We start from the raw sequence: 22766 nt of genomic DNA on the forward strand, positions 1-22766 counted from the left end.
GGTTCAAGCTGGCTACTTTACTTGGTCAAAGCAAGAGATCGTCTGTGGAAACAATAATTTCGTGACAATCTCCGAATGCATCATTTAACTGAAATTCAAACTTTTGTCACAGATGTCAACTTTCAATTAAATTTGCAATGAACAAAGTTTTGGAGCATATTTTTCTCCTTTTTGTATCCCCTGACTAAAATCTTAAACAAAACCGTGACACGATGTTAACCTACCAAACCATATGCTTTTTGCAATTTTACAATCTTGGTTAGAATATTCAAAATGAACGTCGTTTATAATATTTTAATGGTGTATTTCTCTAAATTCTCCTTTGATCACGACGGTTTCAATTACGAATTGTTAAAGCGCCACACGATGATTGAATTTCATTTACCTCAAGACGACGAGAGTAAATATTAACCAGGGCGTTGAGCAATAAAGCGTCAAAATCAAGCAATTTCCCTAGGGAAGCAAACAAAGGTGGAAATTGTTTAACTTAACATAAAAATATGTCGAGAACTCTCCGCTGTAACTACTCTTTAAAGTTTAACCCGATGCCGTCACATTTTGTTAAAGAAATTAAACATGAGAGTAAAATGCATATAACTCTGTTTCATGACAAAGTTAGAATTCGAATAGGATTAGATTTAATCGAACATGATCTAATGATAAAAATAAGTGAAAGAAGTTTTACACTACGTTTCGATGACACCATGTCATCATTTTCAAGTGAGAAGAGAATAAAATTTGACAACTTAATATATACCGCGCAAGGCGGTAAAACGTAAAATATGCATGTAAAAAGTGACAAATTTAAATAAAATTAAATAAATAGTTTTGCGCGTATGGAGTCTGATTGTGTGTTCAAGCATGGCCTATTCTTTGTTATGAATAACATTTCATAAATCAGACAGTCCAGTTTCCCCTTACACTTTGCTGAAGTTCTTATTTCTTGCTTATCCAAGGACAGATCTTACGAACGTTCTCAAATAAAAATCGTGACTTAATGACTCAGCTTTGAAATTTAAAATAATATAAGTATCAATTTGATGAGGATCTAGCTCCATGGACAGCAAAGTGCTTTTCTGATGGTTTGCTTTACTGCTTGTCTTACTTCACCAATCTTCCAGCAGTAAAGAAAACGGGTTTAACGTCGAGTTAAAGTAAACTAAGACAGCTGCTACTTCCCTTAATACTACTAAGTGTCATGAATATGTTTTACTGTGAGCGATTACAATTGTTACTATGAGGGATGGTGCGTAACAAACTACTAACGCTAACTGCACCCACAGTGCACTGTTCACTGCCTTTTTGTACCGCGCCATGTTCGGTGCATTTGGTTGGCCCGGCTGTTGTTGGAGATGATCTTGTACTTGAGCCTGATGATGACTGAGAACCCGAAAATTTTTCGTATACGAGGCGACTGAAATAACAAGGCAAGATGGTGTAATTATGCTATCATATAAAATGAGTATACGGTAATCTAATATGTAGCGTAAAGCAGCAACACTAGATAAAATCCAAAAGGTAGCTACAGTGATGTATGTGCGCTTCAAAGTTACAATTTGTCTGTATCTTAACCCCAACAACAGGGCGAGAAGTCTGTCAACGCTTATGGCCGTCATCTTCAGCAATGACACTCCACATAATGCAATATCTGTAAGGAAAGCGGCGACAAATACGTATCGACAAAGATTCCATTGCTCGTCAGCCACGGACATCCAATAAGTAGCACTGAGAGACTGGCAAACAAGACCAACCAACAGATCAGTTGTTGCCAAACAGCGATACAAGAGTTTGGACGGAGGATGCAGGGAAGATTCTATGTGAAGGGCAACGAGGATAAGAGAATTGCCAAGAAATGCTGTGATAGAGAGGAGAATGTGGATTGATAGAAAAGAAATTTTAAATTTTTGCGGAAGCCCACCAACCAGAGGGGGGGATTAGTACAGATCTTGAAATATCTTGGTCTGTGTTCCACCTCCAGTGAAATTTGTTGTCGACATTATTCTGTATTAGTTTTCTTTTTTCTTAGATTGAAGTTATCTGTGATTGCAACGAGAAATATTTCATCTAAACAGCTTCACAACGATGACGATCATTAAAACCTTACTTCCCACTTAATGATCATATAGAGACTTCCTCATCATTCTTTAATTGTTTGGAAAACTTCAGAGAAATCGTCACTTTAATTTGTCAAATATATAAAAACACCTGTAACATTAATATTGTTTTCTCTGTGAGATAAACAATCCCTCCTTACTTAGCCGACGGGAAGGCACTCATTATAAACGCTTCAGTATGAGATTTTTGTACCTTGCTGGTGAATAAGTTTGAGGCCTCGAGCAACACAACTGGTGAGCGAAGGAGCAACTTCCCGCAGTGCTGACGGTTAACGAGGACCCAGCTCGCAAGCTGACCTTGCTCCATCGATAGAGTGTCAATCAAATGTCCATATCATTTATGTAAAGTTAATTTTTGGCTCATTATCAACCTCAGTAACATTAAAATATAGAGGGTCTAGGCTAGGGATGTCAAACCAATGTCAATCAATCAAAGAATTGGAATAAATATATAGATTAAAATTGATGTATGGCCACTGATGCAACCTTATTTTAAAATATTCGAATTCAACCGAGTGATTTGCAACATTTTGAGGCTCTTTTACCTCCGTTTCTTCTCAAAGAGTACAACAAAATAGGAGAAGAGCAAAATATTTGGCGAAAAAGCAGTTTACTGTCGTTTCTTTTACATTCTTAATTTGTTCTCCTCCTTTCACCAACAAATTCTAAGTAAATGTTACGTTATCAGACAAGCTTTTATTTTTCCGGCAGGTGACTTAATTCTTTATGTTCTAATTCCCTCGAGCGATTAGCAATTGTCCTCCGATGATGAAAACTTTATGACAGTGCTGAAGGGAACATGATATTCTATCGATCGAGAAGGAAAATGAAGGAGGGGATAAGTTTATCATTTATAAAACTATGATGGCTCTTGGTTACGTCTTTGCAACTCTTGTGCACCTTTCTCTTTCTCCAGACTTCCTGCGTACTTCATATTTTAATGAACACATACTGACCTAGCCACGATACACTCGGCTTTGTTTTAAGTACGAGGTTTTATCAAGTACCAAATATTTAATTTCATCTTTGTTACATACAAACTGCTTTTCTTTCGACTCTACATTCATTTCAACTTTTTATCATATAGGGGGCAAAATTACTGAATTGTGATTGGTCAAGACAGAGGGCATTTTTTCTTAATTTTTGTTATTGCCCAGGGAAAAATTACTTGAAAATGATTAGCTCAAAATCGCTTAGCAACGGCTGCCAAGGTAAAGAAATTTCTGTTTGTTTTGTAACAATGGCGTCCCGTTTTGCGCGAGATCAGTAAGAAAACATTTTGCCCCTTATATTATATACAAGTAATCACATGGTTCCTCGTAAAATTAAGGATTAATATCACTTGTGTTTTCGGAAGTTTCAGAAAACACAAGTGATATTAATCCTTAATTTTACTCGGCCCCATGCGATTACCCATACTAATCTATTCTTTTATTCACCAACGCGGAAATAGCGGAGAGACAAACCCAACGAGTGCGTATCAAACTTTTTGTTAGGATTTTGGCCCGACAATAAGTCAAGCTTTCGCTCCTTATATGTCCTTATCTATTGTTCGAAGGAAAGGGTTTCTATTATTCGCAAGACAAAGGTTTGTAATCACCGGCGCGTAGCCAGCTCACTGAGCGCGAAATTGAAATTTCTTCGGAAGTGATTAGTGTTACGAACACAGCCTTTGTTGGGGAGGGTGTGGTAATGATTGTTGCAGCCTAGACACATCTAAAGGGAGTGGGGTGGGGAAGTTTGTGACAAGAAGAGCGAGGTCTGGACGATAAGTAAGCGAAAACTTACGCTTTAATAAAACTCATTTGTGAAAAAGAGTGAATTGATGTATTCATGATAAAGTTTGGTAGCATGCGCTTCAAAGTTTCAATTTGTCTGTATCTTAGCCACAACATCAGGGAGAGAAGTCTGTCCACGTAAATGGGTATTATCGTCATCAAAGGCACTCCACATATTTCATGGGCTGTGATGTAGGCTGATTCAAATGCGTATCGACAGAGATTCCATTGTTCGTGGACCTTGAACATCCAAGAAGTTGCACGGAAAGTCTGGGCCACAAGACTAACCAACAGATCAGTTGTTGCCAGACAACGATACAAGAGTTTGGACGGTGGATGTAAGTAAGATTCTTTGTGAAAGGCAACGAGGATAAGAGAATAGTCAAGAAATGCTGTGATGGAGAGGAGAATGTGGACTGCGAAGAAAGGAATTGATTCTTGATGAAGCCCTGAATCAAACATTAAGGTTAGGAGAATAAAGGAAATGATCACCAACTAAACAAGCTCTTGATTGTTAAACAAATTCTCCTTGTCAGCACCTTAAGAAATACATAGAAAACTGTATGGAGAATATGTATACTGATGTACACTCCCACCCCATCCCCCCCTTTACCAGCTTTTAATAAAAGGACCCTGTCAGATTTTTCTATGGAAATCATCATTAACTACTGTATTATTTGTAGAAACTAGAGGAGAAATTATAAAATTGAATACTGTAATTCAAAAAGTGCATAAGGGCTTATATTTAAACTGTTGGGTAAAAGAGGGGGAATTTATTGGAGGATGGGTGCGAATAGTCAAGGGGGGGGGGCACTAATTATTATTGTTCTGTACTGATTCTGCTGTAGGTTAAAACATAGGCATGCTATGTATGCAGGAGTTATTTGTTTGGATATGTGGGTTGAAATTGGACACTTAGTAACTGGTGCTGGTGTCTGAATAATTGATGGGAAAAATAGACTGCATTGGTACCACTCTTCCTGCAGTCCCCTCCACAGCCCCATTTTGAACTCGTCACGCAACGCTTTCTCTCCAACGTTGCGTGACAAGACCAAACAACAACCTCATTATAGCTCATAGGCTATAACAATGCTTACTGCACCTCTTTTTCAGAGATAAAGTCGCAATTATCTAGAATCTGGATACTGTTGAAGTGTATAGGGTTAAAAATTAACAAGTTAGTTATTTGATAAAACTGTATGAGAAACTTAAGGTGCTGAATTTCTGCATACATGTAAAGCTATATCATTTCAAAATTAAACCACATAAAAAAAAAAAAATAGGTCCGCAAAGGATACATGTATGGCCTACGAAATTGAGCTGCTTTTTAATGTCTGGTACCGGTGTCTTACTGAGTTTCTACTGGAAGAGCTAATACCTGATTACAGTTAGATAGTTTCAACATTGTTCCTGTTCATCGATAACACAAGATAACTAGCACACAATAGTCCTCAAATGCTCACTTTCAAAGTGAAGGTTAATGGCCAAACTTTTATACGGAGGTCTCATTTTGACAACAAAGGTTGCACATGTAACATGGGGATTTTAGGAACTAAAAAAAACCTCAGCATTATCTCCCATAGTGGCCTTATAGATTCAGTCATGATTTTGATTTTGTCCATGCAATGAGGTGAAATTGAGTTCTGAAGTTTTAAGGTTGATTGTTTTTTCAAGGCAAGTGATGTGAAATTAACTCTAGTGAAGCATTTCATAGGAATATTATTTTTTGGCATTTTGTGTACCAGTACGTGAGAACAAAACTTTCCAGAAGGGCCGGGAGAAACAGGAAATGATATAATTTACACTAGAGCTTGATTTGGTCTGAAAATATGACTCATTTTGGACAACAAATACAGGTAAAGTAACACAATGCTGAGCGTAGGTTTCTATTGTCTATTAGGGAACAAACTTCTAGTTCCAGTTAGTTAAGGTTATAATTATTGTATATGGGTTTTATGGGACTGTATTTTCAATAAAGAACACAGAAAAAACATTTAGTTGAGGTAGGTGGATATGGGGTTACAAATGGAAGAATTTAGGGAAAAAGATATGTGCATGACAAGATCAGAACAAAAGCAATACTTTAATGAATCATATGTTGAGTAGTACTCTGAGGTAACATTACATTAACATTACTAATAATTTTTAACCCAATAAGATTTACAATTTGACCTGGAGGTTTTACTTGACAGAAAGTTCAATAGAGGTAGAGTGTCACCATAATAGATTTCAGGAACAGTAATCAGAGACAACTTAAATGTACAGGCAAGTACATAATAGTATCATATGATTTAAAGTAACTGAATCTTTCAAGTTTTCTTATTGATATTGTTATTTCATAACAGTGTGTTTCCCCAATTCAAGCTACGTGGAGACATGAAATAAATGGGTGAACTTGACATCATCAAGTAAATAGTCAACTTGACGTGATATATCAAAATTTGTCCTGCAGCTGAAATCTTACTCAGGAATGCAATTTTGTTAGTGTTTATCAAATGAATATACATAAAAATATCCAAGCTTTTGTTTGTATTGGTCAACTCCTATGTGCATCAATCAGCACAACCAACTTCGCGTAAGTCTGATTGGTTTCTAGTGTGTTCTGTTGTTGCTGAGCCTATCAGTAGTGTACATTTGTACCTGAGTTATTACTTTTGTACAAGTGATACATGAAAAAGGCACCTACCTGTTTTCAGCCAATTAAGAGTGTAATTTTTCATGTATATCAGTATTTTGATGAATTAGCCAAAACCAAACAAGTAACCGAAAAGGAGTCGTGGTCTACCAAGTAAAGGCATAATACATATGTACTGCTACCAAGTTTAAATATCAATGCTTATCTGAACCATTACAAAGACAATTTAGAAGACTGCCAAGCTCACAGGAAGTCATGAAATGTTAACGATTGAATAATTCTGGGCATTACTTAGAAACATAATACTAATCACATTTCAGTTGTAACATTAACCTGCTAAGCTCCTATACGAAATGTACGGTGGCCCAGAAGGGACAACGCTTCTACTTTAAAATGTAGTGTCGTTCTGTAAAAGTGTAACTGTTATTTTTAGAATTAAACATCTTTCCTTAGACTTCTGCCATCGTTCCTTGTAAATCTGCGATCGTTCCTTAGTAATATGGATGTTCTATGGAAACAGTCGCGAGATTCTTCCGTAGAAATCTAGCCCTGCCGTAGTATAAGCCGTCGCTGTTCCGTAGAAATGTAGCTCTTCCGTAGAACTCTTTGCCTCTTCCGTATGGAACTTCAGCGCTTCCGTAGAAATGAAACGCTTCCGTGGTAAGTTCAAACCTGTGCGCGCGCATTACCATGGGTGGGCACTGGGCATTAGCGCCTGGCTGTAATTCGTTGCTCGCCATTTTGCAAACGTTACGATGTTTATATTTCAAGTTTGTGAAACGAGAGTGCAAGAGGGTGGAAAGTATTGCTATAACTGTAGGGCCAGAGTGGAATCTTTTCAGGATGGTAAATCTAAATTTAACTTTATCCCTTTGGATCATTGCTGTGAACGGAATTTCAATATTGCAATTTTGACAGTAGTTTTGTGATTTTAATAGACCCCGAAAGGGAGATTATTGAACGCTATTTCCATCTCGGGTACAAGTATGATGTGATGATCAACTTTTTGAGAAGTAAGCATGATATATGCTTGAATTTACGGACACTTAAACGGAGGCTTGTGAAATACGAATTATCAAAAAATGAGACTTGGAGAAGTGAGGAAGAGGTAAAGGACATAGTCAAGGAGGAAATTCAAGGGTCTGGTTGCCTGTCGGGTTACAAGAAAATGTGGCATTTGCTTAAAATAAAGTACAGTATTCACGTCCTACGTAACATGGTTGCACAAATCTTGCATGATCTTGATCCTGAGGCAAGTAGTTTGAGAAAGAAAAAGAAGCTCAAACGACGACACTATCTATCGCATGGGCCAAATCAGTGGTGGCACATCTATGGTAAGTTTAGTAATATTAGTAGGAAGTGATAAGAGCATGAATGAACTGCATAGAACAAAGTAGTATTTGTTTCTACTCAAGGCAAGCAATTGATTGCACTTTTTCTGTTTCATATTGCAATGATGTGTTTCTCAGCCCTTCTTCCATTACTTTGATTTGATTACTTTCAGAAGAAAGTGTGTAATGTTTTTACTGCATCTCTAGTGCTACACTTTCAGGGCAGAGGTTCTGGGAACTTATTATTTATTATTTTAGAAGGGTCCTTTTTGAAGCAGATCCTTATCATCATGACCTTTGGTATAATCATTAATATATGTTGAGGGAAGAAGGGATAGTTTTATGGTAATGTGTGAAGTTATTTTGCAGTGTTGGAATAAGGCATTTCTGAACACTTCTACAGGTTACGACAAGCTGAAACCATTTGGATTTCCAATTCATGCAGGTGTGGATGGGTACAGCAGAAAGGTTCTATGGGTGGAGTTACAAAGGTCAAACAATCTCCCTGCAATTACTGCAAGGTATTACTTAGAATGTGTTAAGAAACATGGTTTCTGCCCCTTACAAAGCAGGACAGATTGTGGTACTGAAAATGGCATTATAGCTGCCATGCAGTGTTACTTTCGATTGGAAGACAATGCACCACACTCTGGGGAGTCTGCCCATATCTACGGAACATCAACCAGCAATCAAAGAGTAGAGAACTGGTGGTCTCACTATTGGAAGTCCTCTTCAAGTTGGTGGATTAAGTTTTTGAAAGACCTGGTAGATAGTGGGCAGGTTGATATTGCAAATGAAACCCATAAAGAATGTCTGTGCTTTTGTTTTAATGGTATTTTGCAGCAAGAACTAGATAAGATGAAACTATACAGGAATACACATTACATTAGACCATCTAGGCATGACACAGTTGGAGGGGTTCCTGATGTGTTGTTTCAACAACCTGAAGAATTGGGTGCTTTTGACTGCTCTTTACTTGTTTCCAGAGACAAAATTTTAGAAATGGAAAGTAAATGTGCCTATGAAGAAGAAGAGAATGTCTTTCAGAAATATTTTCATTATGTGATGGAAGAAGAGGAGCTTCAGTATCCTTCAAACCATGAAGAAGCACTTTGTTTATTTTCTCAACTCTTAAATACTACTGATTAATAATAAAACTATTTATTATGATCAATAAACTTTTAAGAAAAAATTAAAATAAATTTTTTTTAAAGTACTGGCAGTATTCATAATGATTGTGGTACAAAAATTTTAATATTCTCTGTCCTTGTTTCTCCTTGTAACAATTAACCATAACATTAACTACAGAGCTGTTGCATTAAAAATGTTGCACTTTGTCTGTGAATACTGTACTTTATTTTAAGCAAATGCTACATTTTCCTGTAACCCGACAGGCAACCAGACCCTTGAATTTCCTCCTTGACTATGTTCTTTACTTCTTTCTCTCTTCTCCAATATTTACTTCTTTCTCACTTCTTGTCACGATTCTGTGAACTCAAACGGGTTGTTTATTGTGCGAACTCGACTGCCGCCACGTGTGTTGTCGTTGTCTCCTAAGTGTTCTAAATATATATATGTTTTTCGGCCCAGTGGCGTGACCGTGTAACGCAATATCACGACATCTTCCCCTTTTTACAAAGTTTACCTTCAAAAGTTAATTAATACTTAATGTTCGGTTTCGATCACTGTTCAAATCACATAAAATCGATAAAACATTGTTCTTCATTGAAATCATAAAAAGATACAAACAGAACCCAACAACTATTTAAACAACTTTCTCGATTTGAGCGTAACGCGTTTCGGTGTCGGTCAGAGCTCGCGAGGCAAAGGCAACGGGCTGACCCTTTTGCATCAGTACTGCACCTAGACCCGTTATGCTGGCATCGCATTGGATTGTCACTTCTTCAGTAACATCATAGTATTTCAGTACCGGGGCCTTGGCCAAGTATTCTTTGACTGTGGTAAATGCTTTCTCATGCTGTGCAAGCCAACACCACTCGACGTCCTTGTCCTCAAGCCTTCGCAAAGGTTCTGTCATGTCGGACAGGAGTGGCAAGAATTTGGCCAGATAATTGACCATCCCCAAAAACCTCTTCAGGCCTTTCACGTCAGTCGGCGGTGGCATATCCAAAATAGCTTCAACTTTGGCTGGGTCTGCCTTTAGACCATCAGGAGTCAAGAGGTGGCCCATGAAACGCACTTCGGTTTGAGATCTTTTCAGCTTGAGTTTGTTGAGCTTGAGGTTCCACTCCCGGCATTTCTTGAAGAACGCACGTTCGTTCTTTTCAAGGCTCGAGTTGACCTCTGCGTCAGTTTCGCCAAATCCAGCGATGAGGAAGTCGTCAGCGATAACTTCAACTCCTTCTAAATTTTCTACGAATTCATGCATGCGTCGCTGCCAAACTTCAGGCGCACTTGAGATACCAAAAGGCATGCGGGCCCATCTATAACGCCCAAAAGGCGTATTGAACGTTGTCAGGAAACTAGAAGCATCGTCTAAGAGGATTTGGTGGAAGCCATCCTTGGCGTCACAAAGAGTAAATTTCTTGGCACCTGTTAAGCGGGAGGCCACTTCATCGATAGTCGGCAACTGGTAATGCTCTCGCCGAATGGCACGATTTAAATCTCTCGGGTCAATACAGATGCGTACTTTGTTTGGCTTCACTATGGCCAACATGCTGGATACCCACTGCGTCGGTTCTGTTACTGGAATAATAACTTTACGATCAACAAGTTCGTCCAGCTTGTTTTTGATGCGTGGACGCAAGGCTACTGGCACTCGCCTCGGTGCGTGGACAACTGGTTGCGCCTGTTCGTCTATGGCTATTTTGTATGCTCCCGGTAGGGCCCCTAATCCGTCGAATACGTCCTCATACTCTTCGAGCAAGGAGGCTTTGGGACACTTGACGTGTAATGCTAGGACGTCACAATTATGCAAACTCACAAAGCCAAGATTGAGGCTGGTGTTCAATGATAAAATCGGTTGATAGTCTCCGTCTAAGATGTTAAACTCCATTGACCTCCGCTGTCCACGGGACCACACAGGCAGGGTAGCTTTACCAGCAATTTTGCGGCGATCCCCTGTGTACGAGACTATTTCCTTTTGGCATGGTTTGAGGCGATGAAGGAGGGTGTCCCCAGTGATTTGCTCGTATAATTGGGCCGGGAGAATGTCGCACTGCGACCCAGTATCTATTTGAAACTGGACTTCTGTCTTGGGATCTGGCCCATAAATGTGGAGTTTGACCACTGCCAATTTTTCCTGGCCTGTGCTCTTACTAGTAGTAGCACCAATGTAGTAGGGGTCGTTTCCCATGTCGACGGCTTCGTGGACCGCCGAAACTCTACTTTTCACTCCTCGGGGATTAGCGCGACATTTATTCGCAAAATGATTCATACTCCCACAGTTAAAACATGTTCTTCCATACGCGGGACAATGACGTCCATGCACCATTCCGCAATTTCCACATTCTTTAGACGGTCTTCTAAATGCTTGTGACTTAAGTTGTCGTTCTTCTTCAGGTTTTTCTGCCGATCCCGCCTTCCGTAACGCATGAACTGCAGTGTCTCCTCCAGCCATTAGCTTTACTTGCTGTTGGGTCTGTTCTGACGACTTAATAATGTCAACTGCTTGTAGGAGAGATAAATCATTCAAACGGAGAAGTCTCTCGCGGACGCGATCATCCCGTATGCCTAGCACGAGGCGGTCACCCAAAATTTCATCTGGTGTGATTGTATCGTGTGCACAGTTTTTTGCGATCGTTCGAAGCTCCGTAAGATACGTCGAGATGTTTTCGCCTGGTTCCTGGTTTCGGTTGTTGAACCTATAGCGTTCATATATGACCTGTGTCCTAGGAATGCAGAATTCGTCGAACTTCTTCAGGACTTGTGAAATGTCGTCTGCGTTTTCGTCTTCGTTCCAAATAAAGGTATCGTGGGCTCTGACGCCATCCTCGCCTATAATGCTTAGTAATGTCGACACACGAACTATGCCCACTTGTTTATATACACCAGTAGCTATTTCGTAGCGCTGCCACGCTGCTTTCCACGATTTCCATGCGGTGGCTAAATTGTCGTCAAAATTAAGCGCTTTCGGCGGGGGCAAATTTGACGGGGGAATAAAAACTTGAGTCGGCGCTGGTGGCACAACTATGGATGCTTCAGCTGCTTCTGTCATCTTTAGGGGTGAACAGATCCCACTCCTGACACCATGTCACGATTCTGTGAACTCAAAAGGGTTGTTTATCGTGCGAACTCGACTGCCGCCACGTGTGTTGTCGTTGTCTCCTAAGTGTTCTAAATATATATATGTTTTTCGGCCCAGTGGCGTGACCGTGTAACGCAATATCACGACACTTCTTCAAGTCTCATTTCTTGATAATTTGTATTTCACAAGCCTCCGTTTAAGTGTTCGTACATTCAAGCATATATCATGCTTACTTCTCAAAAAATTGATCATCACATCATACTTGTACCCGAGATGGAAATAGCGTTCAATAATCTCCCTTTCGGGGTCTATAAAAATCACAAAACTACTGTCAAAATTGCAATATTGAAATTCCGTTCACAGCAATGATCCAAAGGGATAAAGTTAAATTTAGATTTACCATCCTAAAAAGCTTCCACTCCGGCCCCACAGTTATAGTAATACTTTCCACCCTCTTGCACTTTCGTTTCACAAACTTGACATATAAACATCGTAACATTTGCAAAATGGCGAGCAACGAATTACAGCCAGGCGCTAATGCCCAGTGCCCACCCATGGTAATGCGCGCGCACAGGTTTGAACTTTCCACGGACGCGTTCCATTTCTACGGAGCGCTGAAGTTCCATACGGAAGAGGCAAAGAGTTCTACGGAAGAGCTACATTTCTACGGAACAGCGACGGCTTATACTACGGCAGGGCTAGATTTCTACGGAAGAATCTCGTGACTGTTTCCATAGAACAGCTATATTTCTAAGGAACGGTCGCAGATATACAAGGAACGATGTCAGAAGTCTAAGGAAAGATGCTTAATTCTAAAAAGAACAGTTACATTTTTACAGAACGACTCTACATTTTCAAGTAGAAGCGTTGTCCCTTCTGGGCCACCGTAGGGAAATGGAATATAGGCATTGTAGAAAATCATTTGTGAAAACCAAAACATCACATCGTTCCACATTTTGGGTTGTCCAACCACTCGCTTCAATACTAGCCAGTAATTACATTTAAATAAACATCATAAGCATGAAACTCCAAAAATAATCCTTAAAATGTGATTATAGATATCCTTTGTTTTCACAAAATTGTAATGAGAGCCAATTCTTGACCAGTAATTTTCAATCGAGATTCCCATAGTTACATTTGTCGTTTTGAAATATGTCTCCGCGTGAATTCTCATCTGTCCAAGGAGAATGCATTCCACAATTATCTAACTTATTTCGCTTTATGGCACTTTCAGGTGGCTTCAGAAACTTCCAAACACTTTCAGACACTAAGTGGTGCAACCCGCACCGATAGATCAAACCGATAGTTGTTGGCTTGCAAGAGTGCAATGACTCATTTCCAGTGTAGTACAACCCGTACCGAAGATTCAAGCAGTTAAATGTTGCCTTTTAAGAGTGTAAAAGCTCTTGCACAAGCTGCACTCGTAACACAAGCTGGGTCTGGGTGTGTTGACTTGTGTCAGAGGAGAACTAACTCGTGATAATATCGCCTGAAAAAAATTACTCTAGACTACGGTTAAATCCAAGATAGTTTGCAAAATGGCTGACCCGAGATGGGGGCTCGACTGTCGTGGACAAATAAATAAATAAATTCGATCGTGCCATAATGTAGCTGCACACTTTGTGTAAGGGGCCGACCATTTAACTTTTGAGGGGGGGGGGGGGGGGGTGGGTGACTTCTGGTCATCAAGAAATTTATTTTCTAGCTATCTGCTGTGCAGGATAATTTTTTCCGTTCTAAATGCTATTTTTTTCTGTTACATTTGGGCTGCATGCAATTTTTTCTTCCAAAGAGCGCTCGTAGGAAATTTTTTTTCAAAATCACCCACCCCCCCTCAAGAGTTAAATGGTCGGCCCCTAAGCCACACGCATTTTTCGCAGTTACGTCTCTTACGTCATAGATATCCATGGTTACTAGAGATCTAATCTTACTATGTCATGCTATCAGACAAAACACGCGACCACGCCGTTTTCAAAACTATCAAAAACAAAATTTCACACAAAACTGCTAGAAGAAGAGAACGTGATCTGTGATTTATGTGTGTACTCGACATAATCTCCATATAAGCATTCAGAATTTATTGAAACTATCGATAGCGTGGAGCCAAAGGTAAGTGTTTCGAAAATGCAAACGTGAGCTTCCTGAATGCCTCTCCTTAAAACTGTTGTCTGCATCATATGGGGACGAAATCCGCTTGTATACGAGATTACATTTTAGGACACGACTGAACAAACCTTTACCCCAATTGATTTTCTTTCTATTCCGATGATTGCTGATACACTGAAGTCTTACTGAGCTAAATACGCATATTCCAGGCGGCTTATAACTTGGTGAAAACGTGTCAACGACGGGTGGGCATCTGAGAAAGAGCTTCATGTCAGCCTTTGGAGTTAAGCGAAGATGATTTTATTGTACGCTGTGTTGACTTTTTGTTTGAGCACTTTCTTTCTGCGAATTAGCTCTTGTATGAAACACATTTTTACGACCTCAGGGGAATCTACGCCGCACAAACAAGCATTTCAGCTAAGCAATCATTGATATCAAACGTGGCATGTGTAATTTACATTAAGCATGAAACTGCAAAAAAGATGGTTCTGAGGGTGAAGAAAATCGCTCACAAAAGTCAAACGATCGACTGAATTTTACCGAGTTTAATTTGTCGAAAACATCCGAACAAACGCGCATGTTTTGTAAGGAATCGAAATGCTGATCAGATTAGATGCTGGCTTAGTGTGGCGTCACACGCCTCGTGTAGGCCGCACAAAAAAGAATAGTTGGATAGAACCTATTGGTGATGAAAATTCAACCGCTATGCTGTGTTTGGATGTTTATTAATGTCGTCGATAGGATTTTTATTTTATCATCACATTTATTATCATCGTCATTATTTCAATTATTACTATCATTTTCGCTTTTTCTATCCTAATAAACAGTCTTTACCACGCGCGTCACTTTCTATTTTCAGGGGAAATATTTTAGAAATATTTAGCGTAAAAGGTAATTCTTCATTTAAAACGCCTTTAACGACTGTCGTGGACAAATAAATAAATTCGATCGTGCCATAATAATGCTGCACACTTTGTGTAAGGGGCCGACCATTTAACTTTTGAGGGGGGGGGGGGGGGGGGGTGGGTGGGTGACTTCTGGTCATCAAGAAATTTATTTTCTAGCTATCTGCTGTGCAGGATAATTTTTTCCGTTCTAAATGCAATTTTTTTTGTTACATTTGGGCTGCATGCAATCTTTTCTTTCAAAAAGCGCTCGCAGGAAATTTTCTTTCAAAATCACCCACCCCCCCTCAAGAGTTAAATGGTCGGCCCCTAAGCCACACGCATTTTTCGCAGTTACGTCTCTTACGCCAAAGATACCCATGGTTACTAGAGATCTAATCTTACTATGTCATGCTATCAGACAAATCACGCGACCACGCCGTTTTGAAAACCATCAGAAACAAAATTTCACACAATACTACTTGAAGAAGAGAGCGTGATCTGTGATTTATGTGTGTACTCGACATAATCTCCATATAAGCGTTCAGAATTTATTGAAACTATCGATAGTGTGGAGCAAAAGGTAAGTGTTTCGAAAATGCAAACGTGAGCTTCCTGAATGCCTCTCCTTAAAACTGTCGTCTGCATCATCTGGGGACGAAATCTGCTTGTATACGAGATTACATTTTAGGACACGACTGAACAAACCTTTACCCCAATTGAGTTTCTTTCTATTCCGATGATTGCTGATACACTGAAGTCTTACTGAGCTAAATACGCATATTCCAAGCGGCTTATAACTGGGTGTAAACGTGGCAGCGGCGGGTGGGCATCTGAGTGAGAGCTCCATGTCAGCCTTTGGAGTTAAGCGAAGATGATTTTATTGTACGCTGAGTTGACTTTTAGTTTGAGCACTTTCTTTCTGCGAATTAGCTCTTGTATGAAACACATATTTACGACCTCAGGGGAATGTACGCCGCACAAACAAGCATTTTAGCTAAGCAATCATTGATATCAAACGTGGCATGTGTAATTTACATTAAGCATGGAACTGCAAAAAAGATGGTTCTGAGGGTGAAGAAAATCGCTCACAAAAGTCAAACGATCGACTGAATTTTACCGAGTTTAATTTGTCGAAAACATCCGAACAAACGCGCATGTTTTGTAAGGAATCGAAGTGCTGATCAGATTAGATGCTGGCATAGTGTGGCATCACACGCCTCGTGTATGCCGCACAAAAAAGAATAGTTGGATAGAACTTATCGGTGATGAAAATTCAACCGCTATGTTGTGTTTGGATGTTTATTAATGTCGTCGATAGGATTTTTATTTTATCATCACATTTATTATCATCGTCATTATTTCAATTATTACTATTATTTTCGCTTTTTCTATCCTAATAAACGCGTCTCTTTCTATTTTCAGGGGAAATATTTTAGAAATATTTAGCGTAAAAGGTAATTCTTTATTTAAAACGCCTTTAACGAATAATGCGTAAACTGGGAGCTCTCACGACCCTGTAATAACCACAACATTTTTCAGTTACTTTCGATGTAACTTTTCCAACGTGTTGGATTGAATATTATTACGAGATAAAGTGGTATTAAAATTCTAGTTGTTTTGACCTGTTTATTCAGAAGTTATTTAATACTCCAGATGGTTGCAAGCCCATAATGTTCATGTCCTCTTATTGGCTTGATTCGAAGTGAGGTCATTAACATAAATGATAATTGTATTCAGAAATACATCCGTATGCAAAGTAAACAGCACATTCCTCCTTTTTTTTGTTTATGTCATCACGGAAGGAACATTTATTTTCCGCGACTTTCGACTTTATTCAGCGAGAATCTTTTCATTCTGAGAGAAACACCCTTGATAATTAACAAATGGTAAACACCACAGCGTACACTATTGAGTTATGGATGCACGAGGGAGGTTGCTAAGCACGAAAGAAGCGTAAGAGTCGCTCGAGGCGATAGCCGAGAGCGACTCTAGCTTCTTGAGTCGCTATAACGCACTAGTGTACGCCATAACGCACTAGTGTACGCTGTGGTGTTTACCATTTGTTTTATAACATAACATTGATACACTGTAGCTAAAGAGTTCCCTTTCATTTAACAAATCTTACGCGACCAGAAAAAACAAGCGCGCGCGGAAAAATAGTCTTTGCATTTGCTCACGTCAGCAGCGTACACCCATGGGCAAATGGGGGACGCTAAATTGACCAATCAGAGCGCACGCTTTACTTTGGTTATGTTATAAAGCTATTTACTTATTTATTTATTTTGGTTCCTTCTGGAGTATTGAGAACATTGTAATTCGTTTTGGAATTCGCTTGTTAACCTGCTGATGAGGTGCCGCGTATGATTCATCGTCGCCGATGATCATCATCTCTATTACTTCGATTCTAAGTTATTTTGTCCATCATTTTTCTCCTTTCTTCTGTTAAATAATTATTTTAAAGCTGATTGTCTTTAAGAGGCATTCTTTAGCATTATACAAGTACGGATTCTAATTCTGAATAAGAAATAGCTTTGATGAACATGAGATTGATGTTGCGATAAATGTATATTAAGCATGTTTTATTACACGACTCGGGCAGTGAGAGGGCCAATAACTAAAATCAACCAATCAAAATGCTCTATTGCCGGTCCAATATTCCCTAAGTATGGGACCGGGCACTGTCCCGAATGGTCCCGAATGATACCGCACTTGTGTCCCTTTGAACTTCAGTCGTATAATAAATCTCTTATTAACCAAGCTTGCTCGGGACCGTACTGGAAGAATATCGGCCCTCGGTCTTTTTTGTACGGACCTCGCTGCGCTCGGTCCGTACTGTCAAGACCTCGGGCCGATATTCTCCCAGTACGGCCCTCGCGCTTGGTTAATAAGATATATATATTAACATGCTTAATATACATTTCTCTGTATATTAAGCATGTTTTGGCCAATATTATTTTAGAGCACTTTGCCTGTGTGTTTATTTTATTTCGGATTAATCCTAGTAAAAAAGCGTTGCTTCTATGGTTTTCTATGTTTTTAGATAGAGGTGGTCGGCTGTAGTTGAAATGCATTCGCACGTTCACCTGCTTCTCCTCTTGACAAAAAAAGAAACAATTAAAGCATTTTATCTTTAAAAAATACAGTAAAAAGGGAAGAAAATCAAAACTGAAAAAAAGGAAAAGAGGAAAAAACCCATTGTGTTCTCCCAACATCCCGTGTGATTTATTACCCTGGTGAACCGACAGGAAGTGTGGTTTATTGTCTAAATAACTTATCACTACTCAGTTTACTGTTAAATTTGTCATTTATTTTTTGCAAGTATCATCATCACTATTATCAACGAGAGTGTTATTACCACTTCTTAAAGGGTCACGCTCAACCAGGTTGCATTGCGAGGGTAGTGGCCTTTTCTCAGTATTTTCTGTATTACAGAAAGGGAAAGTCCACCGTGTGCGTAATGTTATTCCACTAGATCTTTGCAATCCTGATAGACAACCGGCTTTTAAACCCTCAGGATCTATTTTCTTTTTTGTCTATCGTCTACTTACTACGTACATGCTACGCGTTGTCTCACAGGCAGCACACGGCATTTAGGGTCTCCGTTATTTTTCACTTTTGACTCCTGCTACGTTAAGTTCTAACGCAGCTATTTATTTGAAATACACTCCTGATGGCGCTCACTTACTCTAGATTGGTACTGCGAAGTGTTTTGTTGTCGGTTCCTCTAAGCAAACCGCTAAACTCGACGCTGCGGCGAACACTGACTGAGATTGGTATTTTAAGAGCAAGCAAGACCTATGCGTCGCGGCTGTAGATAGAACTGGCCAAAAGAAGCGAAGACTTATTAGAACTATTGAGGCAAAAGCTACTGAGGCAAGAACATTGGAGTTAAGGGCTTCTCAGCAAGTTAATTCCACTCAAGAGCGTTTTCTCGCTGAGGAAAGATATGGTGACTCAGAAAAATGGTGGCCATTTGCAAATTCCTTCGCGAGATTAATTAAATATTCATTTTGACGCCTCTCGCGATAGCATTGAAAACAATCCCATTGTTACTGGCCGGCCTTTGTCGTCTGCTGCTGTTAATGAGTGTACAGTTAAACCATTAACACTGTGCTCAGCGAAATCCAAGTCTGCTGATTTACTGGACTAAATTCTTTCATCTGGTGCTGATCTTTTCGCTCTTAGTGAGACTTGGCTCAATGCTAATGATACTGCGGCAAAACTGGAATTTATCCCGCCTGGCACGCATAATTTTATGCACCATAATTGATCAGGACGCAAAGGAGGCGGAACAGGTCCGCTCTTCAGAGAGAGAACATTGGAGTTAAGAAAATTGATGCCGGAGAGAAGACCTCAGTTGAGTTATCGGAATGGAGCCTAATTTTGAATTCATTCCGGGCTAGGCTATCTATTATTTGGCACCCACCGTATTCTTCTCAGCATCCAGTGACTCTGAATACTTTTATGGAGGAGTTTGCTACTTATTTAGAATCCATGATATCAGTGCCTGAGCAGTTAATTGTGACTGGGGACTTGAACATCCTTGTAAATGATACAAATGATCCCAACGCTTGCGAGTTTCTGGACTTGCTTGTATGTGTGGGTTTAAAGCAGCATGCGAAGGGTTTGGCACATGAGGGTGGCCACACTCTGGATTTCGTCATCACCAGGGAAGATGATGACATCATCAAGAGTGCGGTAGTCATTGACCGGTTCATATCTGACCATGCCTCAGTACTTTATCCCTTGAACTCTGTAAAAACACCAGCTGTTGTGAAGGAGACCAATTACAGACAGCTGAAGGCTATTGCCCTAGATGCATTGCCCGCAGATCTCAGGGATTCTGATCTGTGTACCACGAAACTCACAGATGTGGATGAAATGGCCAGCTGCTACGACTCCACTCTCCAGGCCACTCTTGACAAACACGCACCTCTGAAAACTAAGACTGCCGTCAACAGGAGGCGAGTTCCCTGGTTTAACATTCAGATGAAGGATGCCCTACGAGCTAGACGAAAGCCTGACAGTATCTCGCGCAAGTCTAAATCTGCGGATGACTTTAGCGTTTTTAAGGCGAAGAAAAACCATGCAACATTCACCAGGAATCAAACCCGTTGGGAATATTACACCACTCATATTCAACAAAGCAGCTCTAACCAGAGGAAGCTGTTCCAAACTACTAAGGCCTTGTTGTGTGATGCTAAAGATGTTTCTTTCCCTCCGAGCAACCCTGACCGTGAATATCTGCTGGGCTGTAGGAGTAAAGCAAAGATGTTGGTTAAGTCAGAGAATCCACCTCGACTGGAGAATGGAAGAAAGAAAGGATACATGCGGATAATGAAAGAACTGTGGAATGACTCGGGTTTTGGAAATTTGGAGTTAACAAGTGAGGATTGAAGGTGTTACGAGTTCGAATTATTTTCACTAAATCTGTCACACAATCTTAGACTTTTCTAGAATTATCTTTAGTTTGTAATATTCCAGAAACTTCTTCCTTGTGACTAAGCAGTTTTCAAAACAGTACAACTTGTAATACACTATAAATTGTTATAGAACATTCTAGGTACCTAAAGTAAATGTATAAAAGCTGGCTTGTGAGAAGTGAAAGAAAGATTTGCCCGAGGGCTTACCCTCGTGGCTTGCTGACTGAACTTGTGGAAGATATGATGTGACGAGGCTATGACCTTTTGACCTTGCGATCTCCGGAGAGAGGAAAGAGAGGAAGAAGACGATAGGCGAGAAAGGAAGAAGATAAAGAATACAGAGTTTACTATGGAGTCCTCCGGAAGAGTTTGTGTAGACGGAAAGAATGTGATGAATCAAGAAAGCCAAGCGTTGTGGTCTTCAGTCGGCGGAAGTTGGAATTGGAAGTTGACCAATACTACGAATATTTACATGGTATGAAGGATTGCTTTACGAACTGCTTAACCTTATCTTTAACCTAAGTAAACAGTGTAAAACTAATTAAATAATAGTTAAAATAGCTAACTGCTTGTTGTTACATTTTTATTGCGTGCTCTATATCGTGTTCGGGAGTCTATTTTTAATTTCGTACACCTAAAAGAGGGATCAAGCGGGGCGCCTGAAAAGACTATGGGAGATTCAAGAGTTGTCACTTCTGAAAGTGTTGGACAGAGGGTTCGGGAAGAGGAATTGACGATTACAGATTTTAATCCTCGTAACTTGGAGTCAACTAATTTCGAAGTCAATCGTGAAGACGCAGATTTGTATACGGTGACTGTGAGGGCTAGCCCCATAAGACCTGCTGACGTTCTTAATCAACAAACACGCGATCTATTAGACTCGTCAAATGTGATTTTCGCAGATGTGCACACCCAACAAGGCGAGCTTGGTGAACGAGAGTTTGATACACGTATAAAGGAAAGACCAACTACGTGTGACTTAGATAATATCAGCCGGACAATAGTTATAAGCTCATGGAGCAGCATCAAGTGTCCCCAAGGGGAAAATCCTTTCAGTTATTTGTGGATTGCGAAGTGTGTGCTTTTTTCTGTTGTGTTGGCTTTTCTATTGAACAAAGGGTGGAAAAAGCAGCGTAGCGGAAGTTCTGGCGGAGTGCGTAAGCAACAGAGATGGAAAAGGGAATACAAAGAGCAAGTGTTAGAGGTCAGGAAAAAGATTTCAATCGCAGAGGCCGAACTGATGCGTTTAAAAGAAAACAGGAAAATAAGAAAAAAGAAAAAAAGAAATCAGTCTATCGTCGAACAGGAATGTAAAGGCTTGTCCGCGGTTAAGCTAGTTAGCTAATGGAAAAACAGATCTGTCCTAAGAAAGCTGAAGAGAGGCTCTTCTAGGAGCAAGAAACAGGAAGAAGTTCGAGTCATTAATCAACAGTTCCAGACCGACGCTTGCAGGGTCTAAGCGAACATACGGGAAATGTTATATAGGGACAAGGAGAATGACCGGCCGTGAGACATAGCGGATGATCAGATGAACCAAGGGGAGAGAGAAAGGTTTAATAATATCGAGGAAGCAAGTGAATTCTGGAGAACTCTATGGGGGATAGAGGGGACAGGAGACAGGAATGCAGCGTGGTTAGAAGAGATCACATCTGCGATCATTAGTGGAGTACCAAAACCGGCTGAGGAGGACTAAGTCTTGGATGAGACGGATGCGGCAAAGGTGTTGAACAAGAAGAAGAACTGGAGCGCGCCGGGCCCAGATCGTTTGGCGAACCTCTGGTGGAAACGTGCTCCCTCTCTTCATAAGGGCGTGGCAGCTGCATTCCGATCGATCTCAAATAGTGATGAAGAGTACCCGCAGTGGTTCTTGGAAGGGAAAACATTGCTAATTCCCATACCTGGAGAATTTAGTTGTGACAATCAAAGACCAATCACGTGTTTGAATACCATTCATACATGGTATAAATTGTGCCTACTTGTCCCAATTGACAAACGTCTTAATCACTATGAACTGATGGAAGGTGCGCAAAGGGGTGCGCTTGCTGGATGCAGTGGGACTGTTGAGAACCTGCTCATTGACCGGATGGTCACGCTAGACTGCCACATGAGATAGCGTTATCTCAGTATGGGATGGGTAGATGTTAAGAAGGTATATGACTCTATAGACCACGGCTGACTAGAGGAGATGATGCTTATGGACAGGTTCCTCACCTGGTTGTGTATGGCTATCCAGAATTTGTCAAGAAGCTGGAGTACCAGAATATTGACCACCACGAGAAAGGGGA

The 22766-nt window shown here is 40.1% G+C and overlaps 2 protein-coding genes and 1 pseudogene across 3 annotated transcripts in view; 2 read left to right on the forward strand and 1 right to left on the reverse strand.

Moving 5' to 3' along the window:
- Window positions 1-9623: 9623 nt before the first annotated feature.
- LOC111320924 (uncharacterized) lies at window positions 9624-12035 on the reverse strand. The gene has a single exon (XM_022923671.2). The coding sequence runs from the start codon at window positions 12033-12035 to the stop codon at window positions 9624-9626; it is 2412 nt and encodes an 803-aa protein (XP_022779406.2).
- Window positions 12036-14026: 1991 nt separating this feature from the next.
- Window positions 14027-22766, forward strand: part of LOC111323976 (galectin-3-binding protein-like) — a 24055-nt gene continuing 15315 nt past the window's right edge. Inside the window, exon 1 of one of the 2 annotated variants that reach the window (XM_088739299.1) lies at window positions 14027-14174. The gene's annotated coding sequence lies outside the window, so the exon portion shown is untranslated. Of the gene's footprint in view, window positions 14175-15481; window positions 15639-22766 lie in introns of those variants that run through there. The other variant, XM_088739298.1, reaches the window with a different exon arrangement.
- The window catches only part of LOC111346716 (uncharacterized), a 4301-nt pseudogene continuing 1616 nt past the window's right edge, over window positions 20082-22766 (forward strand).

The sequence above is a fragment of the Stylophora pistillata genome, chromosome 11 (assembly GCF_964205215.1).
Source record: "Stylophora pistillata chromosome 11, jaStyPist1.2, whole genome shotgun sequence".
NCBI classification, from domain to species: Eukaryota; Metazoa; Cnidaria; class Anthozoa; order Scleractinia; family Pocilloporidae; genus Stylophora; species Stylophora pistillata.

What these genes read in the sequence shown, in the direction of transcription:
- LOC111320924 (XM_022923671.2), bottom strand. Translation starts at nt 12,035, where the DNA reads ATGACAGAAGCAGCTGAAGCATCCATAGTTGTGCCACCAGCGCCGACT.